This window comes from Pyrenophora tritici-repentis, chromosome 1 (genome assembly GCF_003171515.1).
Source record: "Pyrenophora tritici-repentis strain M4 chromosome 1, whole genome shotgun sequence".
Taxonomy (NCBI): Eukaryota; Fungi; Ascomycota; class Dothideomycetes; order Pleosporales; family Pleosporaceae; genus Pyrenophora; species Pyrenophora tritici-repentis.
The window spans coordinates 2,782,810-2,804,101 of NC_089390.1; the positions used below are offsets into that span (position 1 = coordinate 2,782,810).

Here is a 21,292-nt window from a genome sequence, read left to right on the forward strand (position 1 = left end):
CCAACACATGCTCTTTTTCCGGCAAGTACGCCGCCACGTGCTCGGACATGTCGGGCATTTTCTGTCACTGTCATGCTTCTTCGCTAAGAATAAGACGTACTAAGAAATGATGAAGCATTCATGTGAATAGGTAATGTCTAAGCCGTTTCGCTCAATCGCTCAACGCCGCCGCTATGCAATGCCATGGCCCCAAAGTATACCTACACCACCCACCATTACACCAGTATAAACACGATCCAATCCCCCATCCCATTCCCCCTTCATCGTAGTCTCGCCCCCCCCGACCCGCAATTGAGCTAGTGCCGGTCGGGTTGATGCCGGCTGCACACGTTTCCACTCATTCCAGACGTTTATGCAACAGTCTTCGCCTCGTCGACCCCGAGGCCCCCTGGCCAGGTTTCTACCCACTAGCCAATCACATATTCATATTCCTTCTTCCTGATCGACAGAACCCGCTCCTGCCCATCCAGTTCCCATATAAGCGCATGAAATCCTTCATGGACCGTCCCCAATTTGCATCTTCTCGAACCGACGCTAACTGCGCCTCCGTTGTGTGAAACTCCTCCTTATCGACTCTCCCCATGCAGAGTTGTCGAGCACTTCTAAAACATCTGCCGCACTGACTGCGCTATTTGCACGGCTGCGATTGTCCACCTGCCCGCTGTCAACTTCGAGTGGGCTGGGCGGCCGACTAAGTGCCGACGCAAACTGCCAGTCTTGCTCGCCTGACAATGAAAACGGCGATGGCTGGAGGCTTCCCCGTGTAGGTGACCCTGTCGGTGTTTGTTGAATCGAGTTTGTTCTGCTTGGCCTTTGCGCGATCGAGTTTGTTCGGCTCCTGCCTTGCTCCAGAGAACTACGTGGCGATGGGAGGTACAGGTCCTGTGGTGAGAAAAGCGGGCTTCCCATTGCAGGAGATTGGCCCCGTTTGGCATTCGTAATGTCTTCGTCGTCGATGAAGATCTCAGGGACCGTAAATTGAGGCACTGTTGCCATACGCCCTTGTTTCTTGAGCTCCATGGCTCGACGGAAACGTCGCGCCCAGTACAGTGTATCGAAGAACCCCACAACTACGTTGCGCCGAACGGCTTCTTCGACACGTTGTAGGCGAGCTCTGCGCCTCAAGAACTCTTCCAGTCTGTGACAATGTTAGTAAACTCCATACTTTCATTGACGTGTGCTACATACCTCAAGCTCTTGTTGTCGTTGATGACCTTGTGGTGAGCCAAGATCATCAGCAGTGAAGAGAACTGGATGCCTCTATCTGGGTCGCTTGACACAAGCACCTCCTCATAGAACGTATTCATGCGTGCTCGTCTGCGACGTATTTCGCTAATCGGTAGCTGCGACAGGCGACGGTTGAGTTTATCAATGTCGATCTCCTTGGTCGGTTCGCGGCCTGGCACCGGGAGATTTGACTCCCTTCGGCTTGTTACGGAGCATTCTTCAATCAGCGAACCAATGGTGAAGTCACCATCGTAGATACGCATCTCGAAAATGCCAGACAGTTCCCCGAGGAGCCTCGGGAAAACATCTCTCGAGATGTACCCACTCCCGTTAGGGTCAAACTCTGCCCAAGCTTGTTTGAACCGACGAATCTCTTCTCGGCTAATGACAGATAGCCCACTGCTTCGTTGATATACATAACTGAAACTCTCGTATATCAACGAGACAAACAAGTTGACAAAGATGTACATGCTCAGAATGTTCCATGTAATGAAGAGAGCTCGTGCCCACTCGGGACTGCCGCAGTCGCTGTTGAAGTACTTGCCATCTCCTACCGTGCAATAGGGTTTATCGACGTTGGCGAAGTCCTCCATGAATTGGTTCCACCCCTCACCGCCACTCATGGTAAACAAGAAGATGAGAGCTTTGGGTACCGTTCGGAAATTGATGTTGTCGGTTTCGTTGGCTCCAAATCGGGTGAGACCAAAGGTTTGTGTGAGCGCGATGGCGTACACCAGGAACAGGACAAACCATGTAGCAAGGAGGTTGGCAATGGCTGCTAAACTTGCTGCGGCAGTCTTGAATAGCTGATCAAGCTGGTTGTTCCGGGGAATGAGCAAGAATGCAATCGAGACAAGACAGAGCTTGTGAAGCTGGACAAAGACTCGCCCATTAGCCTTCCCTTTGGACAACACAAGAATTGATGTGACAAAGGTTCCTGTCACGGCGAAGATCGAAAACATGTCCCAGGCGCTCTTTCGGAACCGATGCCAGGAGAGACCGATGATTCGAATGACCACATTCGCAATGAAAGTTATGGTAAGCGCAAGGAATATGTAGTCTAGATATGTTAGTTGGCAGTACAAAGATTGCTGACACGATACATACCTCGCGCAGTCTCCCATGGACCGTAGCCTGGGTACCATTCCAAACAAAGTAGCACGAGATGTAGTATCAAGACACCCGTGATGAATTTGTGCCAATATCCGGTCTTGGTAACAGCTCTCCGATAACACCACTCTTCCCAACTCTCCCTCTGTTTGGTTGATGATGGGCGCTTTGATGGGGAGACTTGACGAAGGAGTTTCCGCAATTCTAGCCAAGAACGCTGGTCGGTCGTAAGGAAGGCAACCCCTGTCTGTTCAGTGTAGTTGCGCATAAAGACAGAAACGAACAGGGTAAGCACAAAGACCGCGCCGAGCAAATTGAAGATGATGAAGTAAACAGCGTTGCCCAGCGATTGCCTGGGCTCTGGCTGCGTGAATACCCCCGTGATGCTCATTGCAGACCACATACAGTCTGTCCAGCCTTCTTGAGATACAATCTGGAACAATATGAAGAGAGAGTCTCCGAAGTTGTCAAAATCGTAGTAGGGATTAGAAACTTGGCGTGGGGCCAGCACATTCCAGTTGAAAGGGCTGCTGTCGTACTCCCCCACGCAGTTGCTAAGGTCAGCACCTGCAGGATAACTGCCGTCGTTGCAAGTCTGCAGCTGACCAACAAAAAGATTTAGTCCGTAGATGGCAAATGGAATCAGCAAACTCAGTGAGACGAACGCGGCCGAGAATAGTTTCCACCATCCGCGGACGATGAGCGAGTGGAAGTGGTCGCGTGCACTATCGCTGATGTTGAGCAAGCGAAGAGCTCTCAATGCTTTGAAGGCACCCACAGTCCGAGTGACTTGACCTTCGTTCATGAAGGACGTGCCAACGTTGATCCAAAGGGTGATCAACACAACGCCATCAATGAATCCCCAGGAACCACGGAAGTAGGCGTTGGGTGTCCAGAAGAAGCCATCGGCAATAACCTTAATTAGTGCCTCGATGGTGAAGAGAACGGCAAAACCCATATCTACCCATACAAACCAGTTCTTCACGCTGAATGCGTGGGTCATGAAGTACTGTCGCTGATAAAGTGGCGTGGTAATGCATGCTAACAGTACCATGGCAATGATCGCCGCGTAGATGAATGCCGAGAATGCATACCAGATGGGAACGGATGGCGCGACTCCTTCGATGCGGTCACCACCCCGGCCGGGGCCTACAACGCGCTGGCATAGTTTGCGTATCGGATTGTGGACTTTGAACATGAACAGAGAGACGTTGTAGTTGGGATGGTTTCGAAGATACTCTCGTTGAGCCTTTTTTCGTCTTTCCGTAGCTGAAACAACCTCTTTCGCCATTCTTCGGGGATCCAGGTCCTCATACGCACGGCCGAAATCCAAGGGAGCGTAAAAGGGGTTTGGTTCCCGGTGGACGATCCGGCGCAAGAATCGTTGCCACCAAGTGGACATGAGGCCAGATCCTACTACGGTCTTCGCCGGATGAATGCCCGGTCGAGGATCATCTTCTGCTGGACCGTGATTGCCATTGCCCTCATCGAGGAAGTCACGGACAACCGCGTCTTTGAGTAGCATTTCGGTGGCGGCATGGCCATAGTCTAGTGGATCTCTACGACGCGCTTGTCCGAGTTTAAAGATAGACGACAGAGATAGGTTGCCAGTGGACGATGTCAGGCCATCTTCCTTTTGCTGAAGAAACGCTTTGACTTGTTGTAGACGCTTCTCATCTTCGGAAACATCAAAGTTCTCCTGGATGACGGCAATAAACATGTTCAAGACAATGACTACAAAGGTATTAGTCTGTGATGACAAATCAGAAGTAGACTATCAATATTGCGACTTACGATTAGCAAAGATGAACCACATGACGCAGAAAGATGCTCCTATCCAGGCTGTGCCGAACTCCTTCTGCGCACTAGTAACACTGTATAGGATAGTAGTCCAGTTCTCGCTGGAAAAGATTTGGTACATTCCCAAGAAGGAGTTGTAGATGTTGAAAAAGGGCACACGTGTGTCCTCCCCATCATTTTGCTCTGGAATTTCTCCTCGGAAGAGCTGTGAAGCAAAGATGGAAGCCAGGAAAGTTAACAAAAACACAAAGAGAATCAGGTTCAGTAGACCGCCTGCATTGCCGAAGACTATCATCTTGATATTTGTTAGTTCAGATGGTCCAAATAGCGGCGAACAGCACTTACAATAAGGTCTCGCGTCATCGGAACAGCCAGCACAACACGGTAAACCCGAATGATCTGGAAGATGGACAACCAAGCGTACGCTTTTCCATTGTGTGCCTCTTTGATAGCCGGGATTTGTATGATGGCAGTGATGATGGCAAGCGCAAGGTCGGTAACGTTGCGCTTGCTCCTGAAGAAGTGTCTCCAATCAACAATGAGCCGTATGATGATCTCCACGAACAGTATGAGAGTAACGATGCTTTCTGCCGAGTTGATGAAAAATTGACGGAAATCGCTCATGTTCGAGCTTCTCATCATCTGAGAAACGAGCCCAAAAGATATCACAGACACCCATAGCCACAACGTCTTGTCATACCAGCGTTTAAGACTGCTCACGCGTTGTTTTTCTCCGCTGTCCTCTGTGTCTTCCTCCTTGATCTCTTCTCCGGTAAATGCACTTGTCTTGCTCTCTTCGCGGATGATTTGAAAAGAGGAAGTGATGACCGCGATTAGTAGAGATATGAGCCACAAACTCAAGACCAGTATCCCTACAATGAAGAAAATGGAGCTGACGAGGTAGTCGGTGTCCGCCACGGTGTAAAGCAAGCTAGACCAGGTGTTGGATGACATGATGACAAAAACCAGCTCAAGGGACTGGAGAATGTTATCAAAGCTTTGCGTATCGTTGTTCGGGTTGGTGCTTTCAACGCACTCCGAACCCTTTGGGCACAGAAAGCCTTTGCCCTCCGGTGGACCTGCAGGCATGCCTGGAGCAGGTATGTAACCTGTTGGATGGATGCCGTCGATGTTGAGTAGGTGGCCACCACAAAACTGATCGGCGTTGTTGAAGTCTTCATTCCCATTGGGATCTCTCCATACGCAGGTTCTCCTAAGACTCGACTTGAAGCTCTGGACACCGACGATGGAAAAAAGAAGCCAGAAGAAGCCAATGAGAAATGCGACATTAACCAGCAAAGGCGCAGCTTTCTTTAGACTCCGAAGAATGACCTAGGAGAGCGTCAGTATGTAGCTATGCGGGGGAGAATCTGGACTCACGGAGGTACCACTGGTGAGATTTAAAAGACGGATGATTCGCAGACAGCTCAGCATCTCGAAAACGAGAATGACGCGGCTATTCTGCGCATCTCGCATACCCAAAAGAAAAGCGACCCAGTATGAGACCACGGCAACGAAATCAGTCCGATTGAAGGAATGCCTGAGATAGGCTCTATGTGCCAAGCGAGCCCGCTGCAGTTGCCGTGGATCGTTTGTGGTGAAATCTGGATTCATCTGTGCGGTGGTCAAGGTTCGCATTACCGATGGCTGTTGTTGAATTGGGTCAGTGTTGCTACCGCTTTTTCTTTGTGAAGGTTGTCGCTGCAGACCGCCAAACAGCTGGTTTGCTTTGCTCTTGAGCGCTTCCCGTAGGCCCACTTGTCGATTGATAGTGCTGTATTCGACTGGATTGATGATGAAGCCAGAGACGATAATACGAACAATGACCTCCAACGTATAGATGGTGAAAAGACCTAGCAGAGCGTAGTCAATGGCACTGAATGTATCGATTGTCTTGCTCCGTCTGGGATCGTACGGGGCTGTTGTACGCGCATCAACCGCTAGGAGTACCGTTTGGATGATGATTAGCATGAGAAGAAAGGGCTCGGTGACTGGATGTACGAGGAGGTCGCAGAGTTTGATTCTCAGCTTGCTATCGGCAGGAAAGATGCCCAGACTTTTGCCTCGCAAGGGATTTGGCGGGCGCTGCCATAGTGCGCTTGGCCTGTTCTGATAAACCACAGGCGAGGGCGGCTTCTCGGTTGGTGTGGATGGAGCAGGCGAAGTAGGGCCATCGGCGGCATATTCCGGAAGTGATGGAAAGGCAGGTGGTGCGGTTAGACGTGCGTGGTGTACAGTCGACTTTCTTCGAATAGTTCTCTCGGCAACTTGGGAATCGTTACTGACGTTGACGACACGCTGTGATATGTTCCGCATAATGGTCCCAGCTCGATGTAGAGGCGATTCGAACTGGCCAGGTGACAAAGATCGGTTCCTTCCTCTAGAGTCTCGCAGGTTGCCAGTCGCAGCCTCAACCTGGCCAATATCGTCGCCAAGGCGTGCTCCTGATGAGGCATGACCCGGACTGAGAAAGCGCACACTCTGGAAGCTCGATCGGTCTTGCTGCTCGACCGGGGTGGAAGGAGCTGTAGCCCCGCTCATGGGCTGGAGGTGTTGCGGATCTGTCAGGCGGGCGGTATCGTCGTAGGTGGGAGAGAAGTAACCGTGGTCTTCCGAGGTTGCTCTGTCAGCATAGGGCTCAAGAGGGTGTTCGTGTCCATGCTCGTATGGGATGTAGGATAAATGTGACGAGGCCTGGGTTGCTATCGGTGGTGATGTCTCGCCCTGGAAATCCATGCTCATGCCAAAGCCTATGGCCGCCTGGAATGCGCCTGCATCCAAAGGCGAACCCGCATCCTCTTCCACGCTCCGTATGCCACTGCCCACCGGGGGAACATTGGTGTTTATCTGCGGGGGGTGCGCATGTCGCGTGGGGCTGGGCGACACCTCTGCAATGGGAGAGTACTGCGAGTCTCGAAAGTGTCCTCCTGTCGCCATGGCGCCCGTCTGTCTAAGCAGGTTGCGGCCGCGGTTACTGAGGGTCCGCCTGTGCTGCGGCGCATCCGGGTCGCTTTCGTCTGGTGGGCGATTGAGATCTTGCAGAGGTATTGACTGGTGGCTCTGGCTCCGGCCATGATTGGCATCTTGGTAGGACATCGGGGCGTCCTGGGTGCGAGTGCGGCGCTCAACTCGGCATCAACCCCAACTATTCGTTATCGCGCGTACATGCAAGATGGAGATCAAAAGAAGCGAGTGTCGGTGTCGGAGCGGGCAAATGCGAGACCAAAGGCGGTAGCGGGATATGTACGCTCAGCGCAGGAATCAAAGGACGCGTGTCGAGTATTTAGGAAAGCGATGGTGAATGAACAAGTGAAGAAGAGCGGGACGGCCTTGGATGCGCACACCCACAGTCCTCAGAAAGCCACATTAAACCGGGGTCAGCCCCGGTCAGCGACGAGAAGAGGGCACACGAAGACGGTTAGGCTAGGGCTGAACTCCGCAGACGTCCAGGAACCGCTTGAATTATATTTAGTTGCATGTCGTGCATGTACTATCGAACTAGCTACTACAAGCCCACGACAAACATCTTTGGGCTGCCATGTACACGACTGGCATTGCACGTCAGTCGCGTCCATGTCGATGATACAGGACCCAAGAAACTAAAACAGTGAGCTATACGAGATCCGAAACGAAGCTGACAGCTTACTACGCAATCTGCGAGAGCCCCTTGCGCCACACGAGCCACTCATGCCACTTCTACTGAGCCACAGTGTGGAGAGGTGTGGCGCGTGCGTCCTTGCGCTTGCGTGGCTTGAGGCTTGAGGCTTGAGGCTTGCAGTTGCGCGGCGGACATGTCCGAAAACGAACATGGTTTGCTCACTGTGTATCTTCACAACCGATTTTATTCACGCATGCCATATACTCGTCCAGGTACTGACTGTGGCATGTGTGTAAATTGGGCTCCATCCACCTGCTCTGGAGTTTTGTTTTTGTTTCATGCTGCGAGTCCATCGCTTGGTAGACGTGCACATGTCCAGCAAACGTCGTCGCTGGAAGCCACCCCATCCTCATGGCGATGCTTTTACGAGCAGAATATATAGCAATACATGCAATAAGCAAGTCCAAGCATTTACAACGTGCCTCTACTAGTAGCTTGTGGACCCCTTTCAAGATTGGACTTGCATTGTGCAGGTGTAGACTTACCCCTTTAGGCCATCCCAGATATCCGCGGGAGAGCCACAATTTGGACGCGACATATGAACCTCACTACTCACATTCAACACATCACCGCCTCGCCCATAATCCAACCCGTGACCACGACCTTCCGTATCACTATCTCAATACACACATAATATCCCCACACGTCGACGCTGGCCCTTGGAGACCGCATCTCCCTCACACGCGTCGCCGCACGCGAGGCATCGCAGCCATGCCGTCTCGGAAGCGCGCCGCGGATGAAATGGAGACGGAGGTAGCCGTCGAGGAGCCAAGCACACTACAGAGGCTGCGCAATATGTGGGAGTTTGCGAACCTTGCCCAGTACATCAGCCTGTTCGGCGATGCTGTGAAGATCGACAAGGACCTTGACATCGAGGTATGTGCAGGTTGCGCCGAGCGTCACAAGACGCGCAATACACACTCTAGATGCAACCTCAACTCACCCATATCTAGGAGTTGGAGTCCGAATGCCTCAAGCCCCAGCCGTCAGAGAAACTGGCGCAGATTGGCCTAGCGCTGCTGAAGCATGTGTCGTCACACAAAGGCTTGACGTGAGTCTTCGCAATTGCGCATGTCGCATACATACTAATGTTATTTTAGGCTCGAGATATTCGATGAATACACCCGCCGCCAGTATGTTGCGAAAGCGCCTGCTCGGAACCCCTTCGGGACCGAAGAGGAGCCCGCCAAATTCTACGACCTCGACGTCTTTACCAAGATACGAGTACTACAACAGCTGTCCGTATGGACGTTGAACAACCCAAACTCCATCAGGGAGAGGATGGCGGCAACAGACAGCGAGCAGACGCTTTGGGTGAGTAGCGTGTAGAATAATCACGGGCAATAGCTGACAGTGTACTGTAGCGCATGGAGCCTACAGGCTGGGATTCACAGGAGAGGTCGCTCTTCGTCTTGGACGACAACCGCATGTATCGACTTACGGACCCACCGCCGCCACCCGAGCCAGTCAGAGCCAAGTCGAAGCCGAAGCCGAAAAAATCAAAAGGATCACGATCGAGTAAGCGGCAAAAGATTTCCACTCCCGAACCAGAGGAGCCCGCTGAGGAGGAACATGCGATGGCGGAGCAGGAGACTCAGCAGGCTGACAGCGGTCTCGGAGGCAAAAAGTGGGAATGCATCTGCGTCACGTTGGAAGACTACCAGGAATACATGAACATTATCCGGAAGAGTCGCGACCCAAACGAGAAGGTCCTACTCAAACGCCTTCAGGAGGATGTAATCCCCGTGTTGCAAAGTCAGGCTGAGGAACAGGCAAGGAAGCAGGCTTGCAAGATGAAGGAGTTGGAGAACATGCAGAAGCTAGCCATGGCCAAGCGCTCATCTCGCATTTCCTCGCGACTCGAGAAGCAAAAGGAGGTTGAGGAGGCTGAGGCAGCCGAACGGAGGAGGCAAGAGGAGCTTGCAATGGCCAAAGCGGAGCAAGAAAAGCAGAAGAAACTAGAGGAAGCGCACGATTCCCGCAGGATGACACGCGAGCAGCGGCTCAAGGAGCGTGAGACGGCCAAAATACTCAAGGAAGAGGAGCTGCGTAGACTACAAGAGGACGAACAAAAGCTAGCGTCGAACAACGCCAGGCTGTCAGAGCGACACTTGAAGGCAATGATGAAGAAACACGAGAGCGATCTCAAGAGACTGAACGAAGAGGAGGACTGGTTCTTTGACTGCGAAAAGTGTGGCACGTACGGCTCCAACCTGGTATGTTACTTGATCAATCATCCATGCTCCCACTGACCTCCCCAGAACGACAATACGCCTCAGATATCATGCGAGAAGTGCAATGTCTGGCAACACATGAAGTGCCACGGCATCACAGAAGAACAGGCCGACGATTCAAAATTCGTATTTGTCTGTACTTCATGCAAACGCAAGGAGGCAGAGGTGGATCAGCAGAAACTTCCGTCTTTGAAGTTGCGGATAACATCACAGTCGCCGTCCTCTAATAGCCAGGTACAGAAAAACGGCGCAGAGCCTTCTGTACCGGCGCGCCGGCCTGAACAGGTACACATACCAGCATATCAACCGTCCACGCACTCGGCTCAGCCATGGGCTGATGGCCCAAGTCTATCCCCACGCGGCCAAGCTCTTGGACCACCTGGTATCCAAAGATCGGAGGCGGCGTACGGATCACCAACAAAGGGTGCGAACGGCAGCATGTCGTCGCCAATACGAACCCGCACGCTGTCTCCGAGCCAAAATCCTAGAAACAGTTACCCTACATCATCACCCCCGCCATACAACCTAGAGCGAATCCCAAGCAGCCCAAACAAGAGCTTCCACATGCCGCAACCGCAGCAAAATGGTAGCTCGTTCGGCGGACCGAATCCATTCAGCTCCAACTTTGTACCATCACAACCTGCGCCATATTCGCGAAGCTTCAGCCGACCAGCATCAGCTGCAGGCCCGGGTGGCTCTCCAGTAAAACACTCGCCGGCTGCTTCACCTCGTCTAGCTCATGGCCTACCGCCGAGCTTCAACTTCAATAGTCCGCATTCATCCTTTCCACCGAGCTCAGCTCATCGACCGTCCTTTTCACCCACCAAACACAGCTCACCGGCTCCCATGCCTGCACACATGTCATCGCCAGCGCCAGCACCAGCACCGATGAGAATAGTCCCCTCCCCATCAGCACAAATGCCAGCTCGTATGTTGCCAGACCCTATTCCAGCACCATCAAAACACGACGGCATGCGACCAGTGTCCAGCCATCAAATGTCCGAGACACCCATCTTTCCTCCTGTTAGGAGCTTGGAGCCCCTGTCCAGTCCTACGATTCTGGATCCCCCAATCAAGAAATCAAGCCCCAGGCCAGATAAATTTCACTCGCTGACGAACGGGACCAACGGCGTGGAGAATAGTAGCAGTGACCAATAGAATTGCAGATCGATAAGATTATGGCAATAGTGTGTTCAGAGCTATAGAGCACCACAACATTACACGACCTGTTTCTCCTTTATTCGGGCTCTTTTTACAAGGTTCAATTCTGGCACTATAAAGTTTGTATTAGTTAGCATGAAGCTTGTTCTATCTTTTACGCGTTTTTGCGATGTTATTGTTGTCTATGGGGCACATGGACAGACTCATGGCTCCCTTTTGCAGTGTTCGTTCGTTTGTTTTGTTGCATAGTTGGAAGAGGAGGAATGGGGCAAGCATAACTGGGTGTTTGATCTTTGTGATACTCTCTGCTGGACAAGATGCACGGCATTCGAAGCATATGGTAAATGACGAGGCGAGGCGCGATGCGGTTGATTTTCTTCTTTTCTTAGACGTTTTTTCTTAACAGAGGTTTGATCCTCGTATCGAATTTAGAATGATATTAATTTGAAAGGAGGCGTACGCTTGTCTCTCCACATGTATGACTAAGCTTGTGTGCCTCTCGACTACGTAAACATTCATCAACTCCTTTGGTACTCGCTGGACGCTAGCACTAAGCATATGCCAGTCTATGGGACCGTCGCGCGGGCACATGAGACTGCCGGATAGTAGGAACCCTGCAGAGAGTACTACCGTACCTATAGTCGTGCAGAGCGGCAGCTAACTTGAATGCGACCAAGGCGGGTTATCACGTGAAGATTGACAGCGTGATTGCGTTATAATGTGGCGATGGGCCGCGGAGGTGGTTTGTCAGAAAGGTTTGGAAATGCAAGCCTATCGATAGGCCGGCGCGCTCCACGGTTGCGTGACGGCAAAGGGTCTTTCGCCGCGACATCGGGACGAGATTTTGGACTTTTGTATTTGACTGCGTTCTTTCTCTTTCTGGTGTCGCACAGGTTTTGCTTCTGCATAGGACGGTGTTCCAATCTCTATCGTTCTCTTTGAACTCTGTTTTCTCAAATCGCATCGCAATACCCCTCCCCCGCTACGCGGCAATATGAGCGCCATTCTTTCGGCCGATGACTTGAATGACTTCATATCTCCTGGTGTCGCGTGTATAAAGCCCATAGAAACAATACCTGTACAGCAAACAGAGAATGCAGTATGACTCTCCCTGGCATTGCGCTATCTGCGGCTAATACTAACAATTGCTAGAATGCTTACGAGGTCACCACCGAAGAGAAGGCCGCTGCCTCGGAACCGCCACCGCCTGCCTCGATATCGCTTACAGATTGTCTCGCATGTTCCGGATGCGTGACTAGTGCGGAAGCAGTCTTGGTGTCACTGCAATCGCATACCGAAGTCCTTAGCACGCTGGATACACATCCGTCATTGCGCGCACCATGGCTGGCACCCAGCGGGAACAACGGGGTCGTGAACGGAAATACGACTAACGGTGCAACTAACGGTGTGAAGGGAAGTCATGCTGAGGGAAAGCTGTTTGTGGCGAGCGTCTCACCGCAGGCGCGCGCGAGTCTCGCAGCCGTCTTCAATGTCTCCGAGGCAGAGGCTGGAAACATGATCTCGCAGCTCCTTAGCGGACCCTCTGGCTTGAGGGATGGGGGACAGCAGGGAAGCGACTTTATTTGGGTCATCGACACCAATGCCATGCGCGAAGCCTGCCTTGTTGCAGCAGCAGACGAAGTCACGAAAGCGCTGGCCCTCGAAGCAGCCAAGGCGTCGCCAAAGCCCGGGTCCGAGGGCGCAATCGATATCACGCCGAAAGCACCCATCCTCACATCGGCGTGCCCAGGCTGGATATGCTACGCCGAAAAGACACATCCATATGTTCTACCACACCTCTCGCGTCTCAAGTCTCCCCAGGCGCTTACTGGCACCTTGATCAAGTCGGTTCTCAGCGAACGCTACAACGTACCCCCGTCGCAGATATGGCATCTCGCAATTATGCCGTGCTTCGACAAGAAGCTTGAAGCGAGTCGCGGCGAGCTTACGTCTGCCGCCTGGCTACCCAGCCACGACTCAACGCAAGAAAAAATACGAGACACAGACTGTGTGATTACGGCTCGAGAACTACTACATCTTGCTGCCGCCCGCGGTATCAACTTTGCTAGTCTTCCCCGAACATCGCTCCCTTCGGCGGACCGAACGCCATTTCCCGACTCAAAGCTCGATGCTTTCCTTTTCCCTCCATCACGTCGGAAGAACCAAAGCGCACTCGCCGGACCCTCTGGCGGATACCTATATCACATACTACAAACGTACCAAGCGCAGAACCCGGGATCGACGATATCTGTGGCGAGAGGGCGGAATGCGGACGTGGTCGAATATTCGGTCGTGCGTGACTCTGAAACCATAATCAAGGCGGCGCGCTTTTACGGATTCCGGAATATCCAGAACTTGGTACGGCGACTGAAGCCTGCAAAGGCTAGTCGGCTACCCGGTGGCAAAACGGGTGTTAGTAGAAGGCCGGGAGGGGCCGGTGCGGCTATAGGCGAAGGCGTAAAGAACTATGCCTATGTGGAAGTCATGGCTTGTCCCGGCGGGTGCACAAACGGCGGTGGACAAGTCAAGGTTCAAGAAGTGGAAGAAGTGCGCGTCTACGAAGGCATCCAACAAGCGAATGAAGATGCACCCGTACCAAAACCCGGGCCCAAAGAGCAGAAAGAGTGGCTGGCAAGGGTCGACGATGCCTACTTTTCGGGCACGGATTCAGAAGAAGACGAAAAGACCAACAGTGTCGAAGATCGGGGCACTAAGCCTGTCACTACAAGTGGCCAAGCCGATCAAGATATCGTAGATGGCATATTGAGATCCCGTATCAAGGATGTCATAGCACATTGGTCGAGTATCACGGGCGTAGATCAACAGAAACTGATCTACACGTCCTACATCAAGGTCGAGAGCAATGTTGGGAAGAAGAAGCAAAGTGATATGGAAAGAGTCGCTGGCCTAGCTGTTACCGTAGGAGGTGGATGGTAGTAGCACTCTCCTTTTTTCTTTCTTATTGTCCTCGTTACTATCACTATCATCGGCATGCATGGGCATTGGGTTGGGCGTTTGATAGATATGTCACGATAGAAATATGACTACGTACAGTACAGTACAAACTGCTAGTCAAATAATTCGGTAAAAATCATATCTTCAAGTCAAAATCTTCACATTCGGTCATTCACTCATCCTACCGCATATCCACACCACTAACAAAAGAGCGAAAGGCATAGCCCACCTGTCGTGTGAACCCCAAAATGTCAACCCAACCCCCTTTGGTATCGAAGCGGGAGCAAGCGGAGCGGCAAGGCACATCACGACGCCATCGGCGCCGCACACGCGCATACCAGCCCATCCATCCATCTAATCGATCGGAAGGGAAAGCGAAAACCCAAGTAACTACGAGGAATCACCTTGTACAACGTCCCCGCCCCCTTTTGTTTCACATTGACCAGATCCTTTAGGTCCCGAGATATCCCCGCGCCGGTACCGTGGGTTAGTACAGGTTGGGCAGGGATAGCATGGAAAGGAAGGAAGGTCGAGAGACGTTTGTGTGCGTGTGTGCGTGGCAGGGGAGTAGGTAGGTACACATGTGGTGGACAGGAGGTGCACCATGAGGACGAGGAAGCTGAGTCAGGTATCTGAATTGCGATATTCCTTGTTTTACTATACGTGGTACCGGGCGAACTTGGACATGGACACGGTGTCGCGTATGCGTTGGCTGACTGCTAGAAGGGGAACGCAGTCAGGGTTCGAGGGCGGCCGTGTGATCGCGTGGCGAGTGCAAGAAGATAACGAGGTCGAGCACAGAACATGACAAGGTCGAGAGAAAAACATGGATTGCGTATACAGGTGGCAAACATGGTAATGTATTGCGCAATGCGATGATGAGTCAAGAAATAGTTGCCTTCTTCAGATGCCGCAAACGCAAACGCATGCACACACACATATATACATACACATACATACACACACATGGAGCTATGCAATGGCTGAATGGATAGGGATATCCAAAGTTTTCATTTCTAAGATACCGCAGGCACAACAATGGCGAGCAAAAAGAACCTTTTTTTTTTCTTCTAATCGCAACAAATGAGACTGACATAGGAAAGGTTGGGAGGAGGGGATTATCTAAGCTAGCTATACACTACAACATAGGAAAAGTATATACATACAAACAGCAACAACAAGATAAACGATTGCATGTACAATGACAGCAAAGGAAAAGGTGGGTGAACAAGCTCCAGGCGCTGTACCCATGTACATGTTGAGCGAAAGCAAAAGAAGAATAAAACAAAACAAAAGTCAGGTGTTGGGTATCATACTCTTCTTTTCCGATGAAGCCAAAGCTTTCCACACCGCGTAGGGGGGGGGGCGTGGGGGGGCGGTAAGAAAGGTACAGTGGGGGTTGTTGACAAGTGAGCCATCCTGGGCTATACGTCGGGTGTATTACCATATTAGAAGAAAACAAAACGCGTGTGTAGGATACTATCTATTTGGCGAGAAGGGTGGAGACATGGGTAGAGGAAAAGATGCTGCGCTGAAAGTCGACATATGGACAAGAACAAGACAGATGGCGGGGAAGGAAAAAAAAGAGTTTTCGCATTGTAAAACCAGATGTAAACGCAAGGAGAGAGAGTAGAGGCCAGTTGATCGCTCAAAACTATGTCTTACAACGACCACACCGGGTCCACCAACCCACCGCCGTTTCCATCTATGCACACCTCCAAGGTATTCCAAGAAGAAAAAACAGGGTTCCTCCCTTTTCCGTTCCCTTTAACCAACAAGGATAATACTACTAGATGGTAGGTATAATGTAGTCGCCAGCTCAAATTGGGGTATCCGCCAACGAAATGAAGCGCTTGAAAGAAAAAAACTCGGTCTAGTATGGTATGACAGGTAGTAGCGCCTACAACCCCTCAACGATGGGGAGGCGCCAAAAGATTCCGAAACTGAAGCACGGCCAGACCCTGAGATGTTTATCGACACGGACAGTCCTTGTGGTCGACCGGAATAACTTGTAAGGTATCAACAATTTCCCGCGAAATAGAACACTCCCGCCTTAAGTCCCGGAGTAAGATGCCGCCCAAAGATGACTCAGTAAAAGGAAAAGTATGTAGTGTTACAGAGCGAATGTGGATCTGATATTGGAAAGGGCAACGCAATGTTGCGAGATGACAAATGATGGTGGATGCGCGAAGGACGGAGATGCTCGTGACGCCAAGAACACCGTCCCATAGACGCGCTTGCTTTTGAGGGCTTTGTAGCGCGTAGCGTCTGTGTCTATCTTTCTGTAATCGTGCACCGTTCCAGACGGGAGAGCTCAATGTCGTACGGTCGTATAGGAAGCGACAACGAGCGGGTGCGGTGACCCAAATTACAATTATACGGGTGAAACAGCATGCAGCGAAGGCAAGGCGAAAAGAAGTATGGGTCCCGGCAGGTTGGATATCATCGATGACGGGTTTGTGCCGCCATGAGGCTGGCGGCGACGCTAGAGGCCCAGTCCGAATCGTACGGAGGTGTGGGCCACTTTGACACAGGGTCGTTGTTCTTGGCCAGGTTCTTTGAGATATCTACAGGCTTGCTTGGTGTCATGTACTCGGACTGGTCAAAGTTCACGCTGTTGCGCTTGGCCGATGGCGAGGGCGTTAGATAGGACCCGGCAGCGGCAGATTGCTTCTGGCTATCGAGATTCTTCGCAGCCTTGTGTGTGGATGCAAGCACCTCACTGAGTAGCTCCTCCTCCTCGTTGGGAGTCTCATATCGGTTAGAAGGGTTAGACTTGTTCTGGAGTGCTCGGCGTGTCCTGCTCGAAATTGGCGCGTTGACTCCGTTCTCACCAGTCCTCGGCTCGGGTCCGTGAGGGACAGAATGATGGCGTTTGAGCATAGGGTTTGACGCAACACGTGAGCTCTTCATCGACGCAGTCTGGTGTGAGTGCGCCTCGACGCTATCTCGTACGTGTTGCAACGCCTTGTCGAGCTCAGAGAAGTCCGAGGTTGAGGAGGATGCAGCACCTTGAGCCGGGTCCATGATCAAAGACTGCCTCGCGCTATTCGTCGCCCAAGGAGCACATCCAGCATTGGCCTCGATGTCATCCGAGTTTGGCGACATAGGGGTCTGGTAGCGTCCAGAAAGGCGGCGAGCGCGCTTCCTGAGGTGTGAGAAGAACCCTTCCTTGTGTCCGGCCGGAGAGGTAACCTCTGACTGACCGTTCAATGCGCGTTCTGCTTCTTGACGATGCACGTCTGCGTAGTGGTTGCCGTGCGAGGCGACAGAAAGCTGTCGGCCAATCTTCTTCGCGGCCAACTCATCGTTGGCAGCACGAACATTGGCTTGTGCAGTAACTTCAGCCGAAAGTGGGGAAATCGGCTTGATGGAAGGTAGAATGGGGATAGGCGCGCCATTGTTAGAAGCCCCGTTCGTCCACGTAGCTCGCTTAGTGGCAGCAGGACGAGGCTTAGTCGCCCCACTCACATCGCCGGAATTCACATGTGCAGGGGATGCCGCAGGTGATATCGTCTGCACGGTGCTGTGCTGTGGGACTGCTGGTGCACTCTCGCGAGCTACCAACGAGCGTCGGAGCCATGAAGAGGTCTTGGATGTGAGCTTGGGGGAGGCCTCTGGAGAATCCTTTCCAGAGATCTCGGATCCTTTGCGGCCCAATAGTCGGGAAGAAGATGACTTGAGTCGCAGGGGGTCGACTGCGTCCTGAAAGTACTCGTGATCAAGAGCCTGGCGGGAAGTAGGTCTTGCACGGGGGTCCCACAAGAGACACCATGTGACAAACTGGGCCAAACTGGCAGGCCATTGTGGTGTTTGGAGAATGGTGTCTAATGAGTGCGGGGCCATCTAGGCAGAGAGTTAGTGATGAAATGGAGTAGAGTTGTTGTCTTGTCTTACCTTGGGGAAAGAGAAGCCCAGCTTCTGTGCCAGCCTGACACCTTCTTTCCACTCACCACCACCAACTCGCTGGCCGTGCTTGTTGACCCAGCCTCCCGGGCTACCCATGATCTCGCAGACCCTCCAGACTTGGTCAACCTCATTTCCACCGGGGAAGAGGGGCTTGAGCGTCGCAATCTCAACAGCCATCGCACCGACTGCCCAGATATCGACAGGTGCAGAGTACTGACCGGCTCGCAGGAGCACTTCGGGCGCACGGTACCATCGAGTGGAAACATATGTAGTGTAGGGCAGCTTAGAGTGAGTCTCTCTTGCAAGACCGAAATCGGCAATCTTGATGGTGTAGACTGGTGGGGTCGAAGGGGGGGTCATCATTGCCGAGTACCTGCGGAAGGGATGCGATGAGTCGTTTTGCTGTGATGTTGAAACAAGGATGTTCTCCGGCTTGATGTCACGATGGAAGAACTCGCGGTCATGGATGTGTTCCAGGCCAGACAATATCTGGAAGAGGATACTCTTCACGCTATGCGCATCCATTGGCTTGTGGTCTCGGGCCTTCATGAGCTGGTAGAGGTTGCCATCCATGAACTCCATGGCGATGTGAAGCCGCCGGCTATAGGGGTCCAGGAAGATGTCCAGTGCTGGCACAAGGTGGGGGTGCGGTGGTAGCGATCGCAGGAAGATGACTTCCCGCAACTCCAGACAGCTTGAAAATGAATCGAAAGTCTTCTTCATTGTCTTGATGGCGACCTACATGACGTTAGCTTGTCTCGATGTCTAGCTCATGTGTAAGCTCGCACTCACCAAAGTGCCGCGACGTGCAATGTGAGAACCAGCAGTTCGAACGCGTGCAAGGGCGACGCTGCCGAAGCTGCCGTCACCAATCTCCTTCATCACCTCATACCTCTCCTCGAGAGAGGCCCAGCCATGTGGCTGTACTTGTGATTCTGGGTGCATATTGATGGTGGATATACACCTGTGAGTAGAGAAGTTCTGTTCTAGCAGATGCTCCCAAATTGAAGGACTGGACGCGTTAGACGAGGCGTGTGAAGGGGAGCGGATGGCTACACGCACCAGTAGGTCAAGTCCTTGGGCGATGATGCTCGATGCTCGGGTACGGTTTAGTTCATCTCAGGAGGGGTTTCGAAATCCGGTAATTGTAGTACAAAGACGTGCAGCGATATGTGTGGATTGGAGATGGGGAGGGGGAGTTCAGTGCGTATCGAAGGGTTTGAGATGCGATAGGAGGATGTTGTAAGGGTCCAGGTTGCTGCAGGTGCGGGAATGTCGAGAAAATGAGAGACGACGGTTGGGAAGGGCGTATGGAGACGGCGCCCAGGACCACGGTAGACGGGTAGTATTCCGCAGGTTAGGATGTTCTAGTGAGGTTGAAAGAGGAATGACTCTGTGACCATAGCTCGAGTGGCTTAATGATCGGGCTGGGAGATTTGAGCGCGCCTGTGCGTTCGGGGGGGTAGGGATGTGGACTTTTGAGTCGCAAGAGAGGGTGGTGAAAGGGCAAGACGAAGAAAAAGGCGGCGTTTCGCACAAGCAGCTGTGATTGATGGACGGCGGCTGTAATGAGAGACACGAAGGGGTGCGGTAATGGGCCTTAGCACAGGTTGCAAGGCTAGACCGAGAGATTAGAGTGGAAGCGGCGCCCGGGGAGCGTTGCGAGTCGTAATAATGAAGATCGCGCACCCGAGACGGGACAAGTGCGGTCAAGGGGGCCAGCTGTCGGCCTGTTGCTATGGTGAGAGCGGTCGCTGCTGCGTGCGTTGGCAGTAAGGCGACGGCAGACAGGCGGAGAGACGCGACGGAGCCGATTTCACGAGCCTTGACGGGCAGAAGACGGAGGGGTGGGCAAAGGGGTGGAGATGGGCAGTGGTAGTGGGAGTGCAAGTGAAGCGGACAGGGAAGGAAGCATGGCGGGCGCGACTGTTTTTGCGCGAGATGAAAGTCAGTGGCGCTGGGGGGACGCGAGCAGTGGGCGAAATGAAAGCACGACGCGACGCTGAGACGCTGACTGTCAACGGGATCGGGGCGAGTGGTGAAGAGGACGGCGCGAAGGTTGTTCCAAGCTTAGCAGGAAGCAGCCGAAGTGGCTAGCGCCTGTCCTGCATCCTTGCACAGTGTTGGTCGCAAAATGTTGTTTATTTTACCCCTTTCATTGGGCGCCCGCGCTTCCTTTTCGCAGCCCGCAGCCCGTAGCAACATGCACCACGTCGGTAGGAAGGAAGAAAAAAAAACTGCCCGGAGCACTAAAGTACAGTACGGCGGATAATTGCTCATTCCTGCATTCTGTACCCGGCACAAGCACTTGTAGAGATCATGTGTGCTGCTACGTATGCGCCGTGTTTTTCTGCCAGGGTTGCAATTGTGTGGTGCTTTATGCCCCGCCACGTGACGTGCCGAGCCAATATGTGCAGCCCAGGCCTAATTTTGTGCTGCGCCGTATTGTGCATTAGCCATGCACTCAGGCCTGTACGGCCACGACTAATTCACCGCGAGCATGCACATGCACACAGCACCGAGAGACATGAGAGACACATGGTGCTCACCGCAAAGCCACGCCCAAAATACGCACCCCCGCCCCCTCAGGCCCAGATATGTACGCAACCATCCGCCGCCGTTTGCTGTGCATCTACCACGACCACTTTTCTTCGACTCTCGCGACGGCTGCGGCTGCAAGGACTGGTCGTCAACGTCACAGGCACGAGCAGGCATCTTGGCTGTCATTTCACTGCGGCCCACGTTCCCTCGTTCCCCCTACCTTGCTCCGACGGCGCCCGGTTCCTGATTTGTGGCAGGTTCCTGGCCGACCCTCATGCAGCCTTATACCCAATTGGCCGTCAGGGGCTGCGCGGGACTGGGTGCACCCATTCACATTGGCGGGCGACGTCGTGCCCACCCGTCAACGTGGTTTTGCTGGCGAGGCGTGCCTCTAGCCTACCCGCGGCAGTCCGGAACTGCGACGGCCACAATGGCCGGCCAACTTGTTCCCTACTGGCCCGAGTCACGTAGCCATGATGCCATGAACATGTGCGACTCCATCAAGTCCAGCCCTCAGGCTTGCACTTGCGCCACGCCGTGGGCTTGCCAGCACCAGCGTCAGGCTGTGAAACAAGAATTCTCGGCGCTGCGACGCATGTCATCATCGATAAACTATGACTGCAAGCGCCCCTCTCCCATACGCAGGGCACTGCGCGGGGTGGTGGAGTGGAGAGGAGTCTAACTTGCCTACCTGTGT

General features: G+C 52.8%; 5 protein-coding genes across 5 annotated transcripts; 3 read left to right on the forward strand and 2 right to left on the reverse strand.

Moving 5' to 3' along the window:
- Positions 1-534: 534 nt before the first annotated feature.
- PtrM4_011190 (Ion-trans multi-domain protein) lies at positions 535-7,233 on the reverse strand (the record flags this gene model as incomplete). Its single annotated transcript, XM_001931060.1, has 6 exons — positions 535-1,138; positions 1,189-2,287; positions 2,335-4,071; positions 4,132-4,432; positions 4,483-5,469; positions 5,518-7,233. The coding sequence occupies 6 exons, from the start codon at positions 7,231-7,233 to the stop codon at positions 535-537; spliced, it is 6,444 nt and encodes a 2,147-aa protein (XP_001931095.1).
- Positions 7,234-8,506: 1,273 nt separating this feature from the next.
- Positions 8,507-9,124, forward strand: PtrM4_011200 (uncharacterized protein; the record flags this gene model as incomplete). Its single annotated transcript, XM_001931061.2, has 3 exons — positions 8,507-8,671; positions 8,749-8,846; positions 8,896-9,124. 3 exons carry the CDS (start codon positions 8,507-8,509, stop codon positions 9,122-9,124), a joined length of 492 nt encoding a protein of 163 aa, XP_001931096.2.
- A 656-nt stretch (positions 9,125-9,780) lies between these two features.
- Positions 9,781-11,187, forward strand: PtrM4_011210 (Atrophin-1 multi-domain protein; the record flags this gene model as incomplete). Its single annotated transcript, XM_066103013.1, has 2 exons — positions 9,781-10,011; positions 10,057-11,187. The coding sequence occupies 2 exons, from the start codon at positions 9,781-9,783 to the stop codon at positions 11,185-11,187; spliced, it is 1,362 nt and encodes a 453-aa protein (XP_065965215.1).
- Positions 11,188-12,184: 997 nt separating this feature from the next.
- Positions 12,185-14,127, forward strand: PtrM4_011220 (Iron only hydrogenase large subunit, C-terminal domain protein; the record flags this gene model as incomplete). The annotated part of the gene is made up of 2 exons (XM_001931062.2): positions 12,185-12,289; positions 12,343-14,127. The coding sequence occupies 2 exons, from the start codon at positions 12,185-12,187 to the stop codon at positions 14,125-14,127; spliced, it is 1,890 nt and encodes a 629-aa protein (XP_001931097.1).
- A 2,460-nt stretch (positions 14,128-16,587) lies between these two features.
- PtrM4_011230 (SPS1, Serine-threonine protein kinase) lies at positions 16,588-18,999 on the reverse strand (the record flags this gene model as incomplete). The annotated part of the gene is made up of 3 exons (XM_001931063.2): positions 16,588-17,991; positions 18,043-18,792; positions 18,847-18,999. 3 exons carry the CDS (start codon positions 18,997-18,999, stop codon positions 16,588-16,590), a joined length of 2,307 nt encoding a protein of 768 aa, XP_001931098.1.
- Between the last annotated feature and the right edge of the window lie 2,293 nt (positions 19,000-21,292).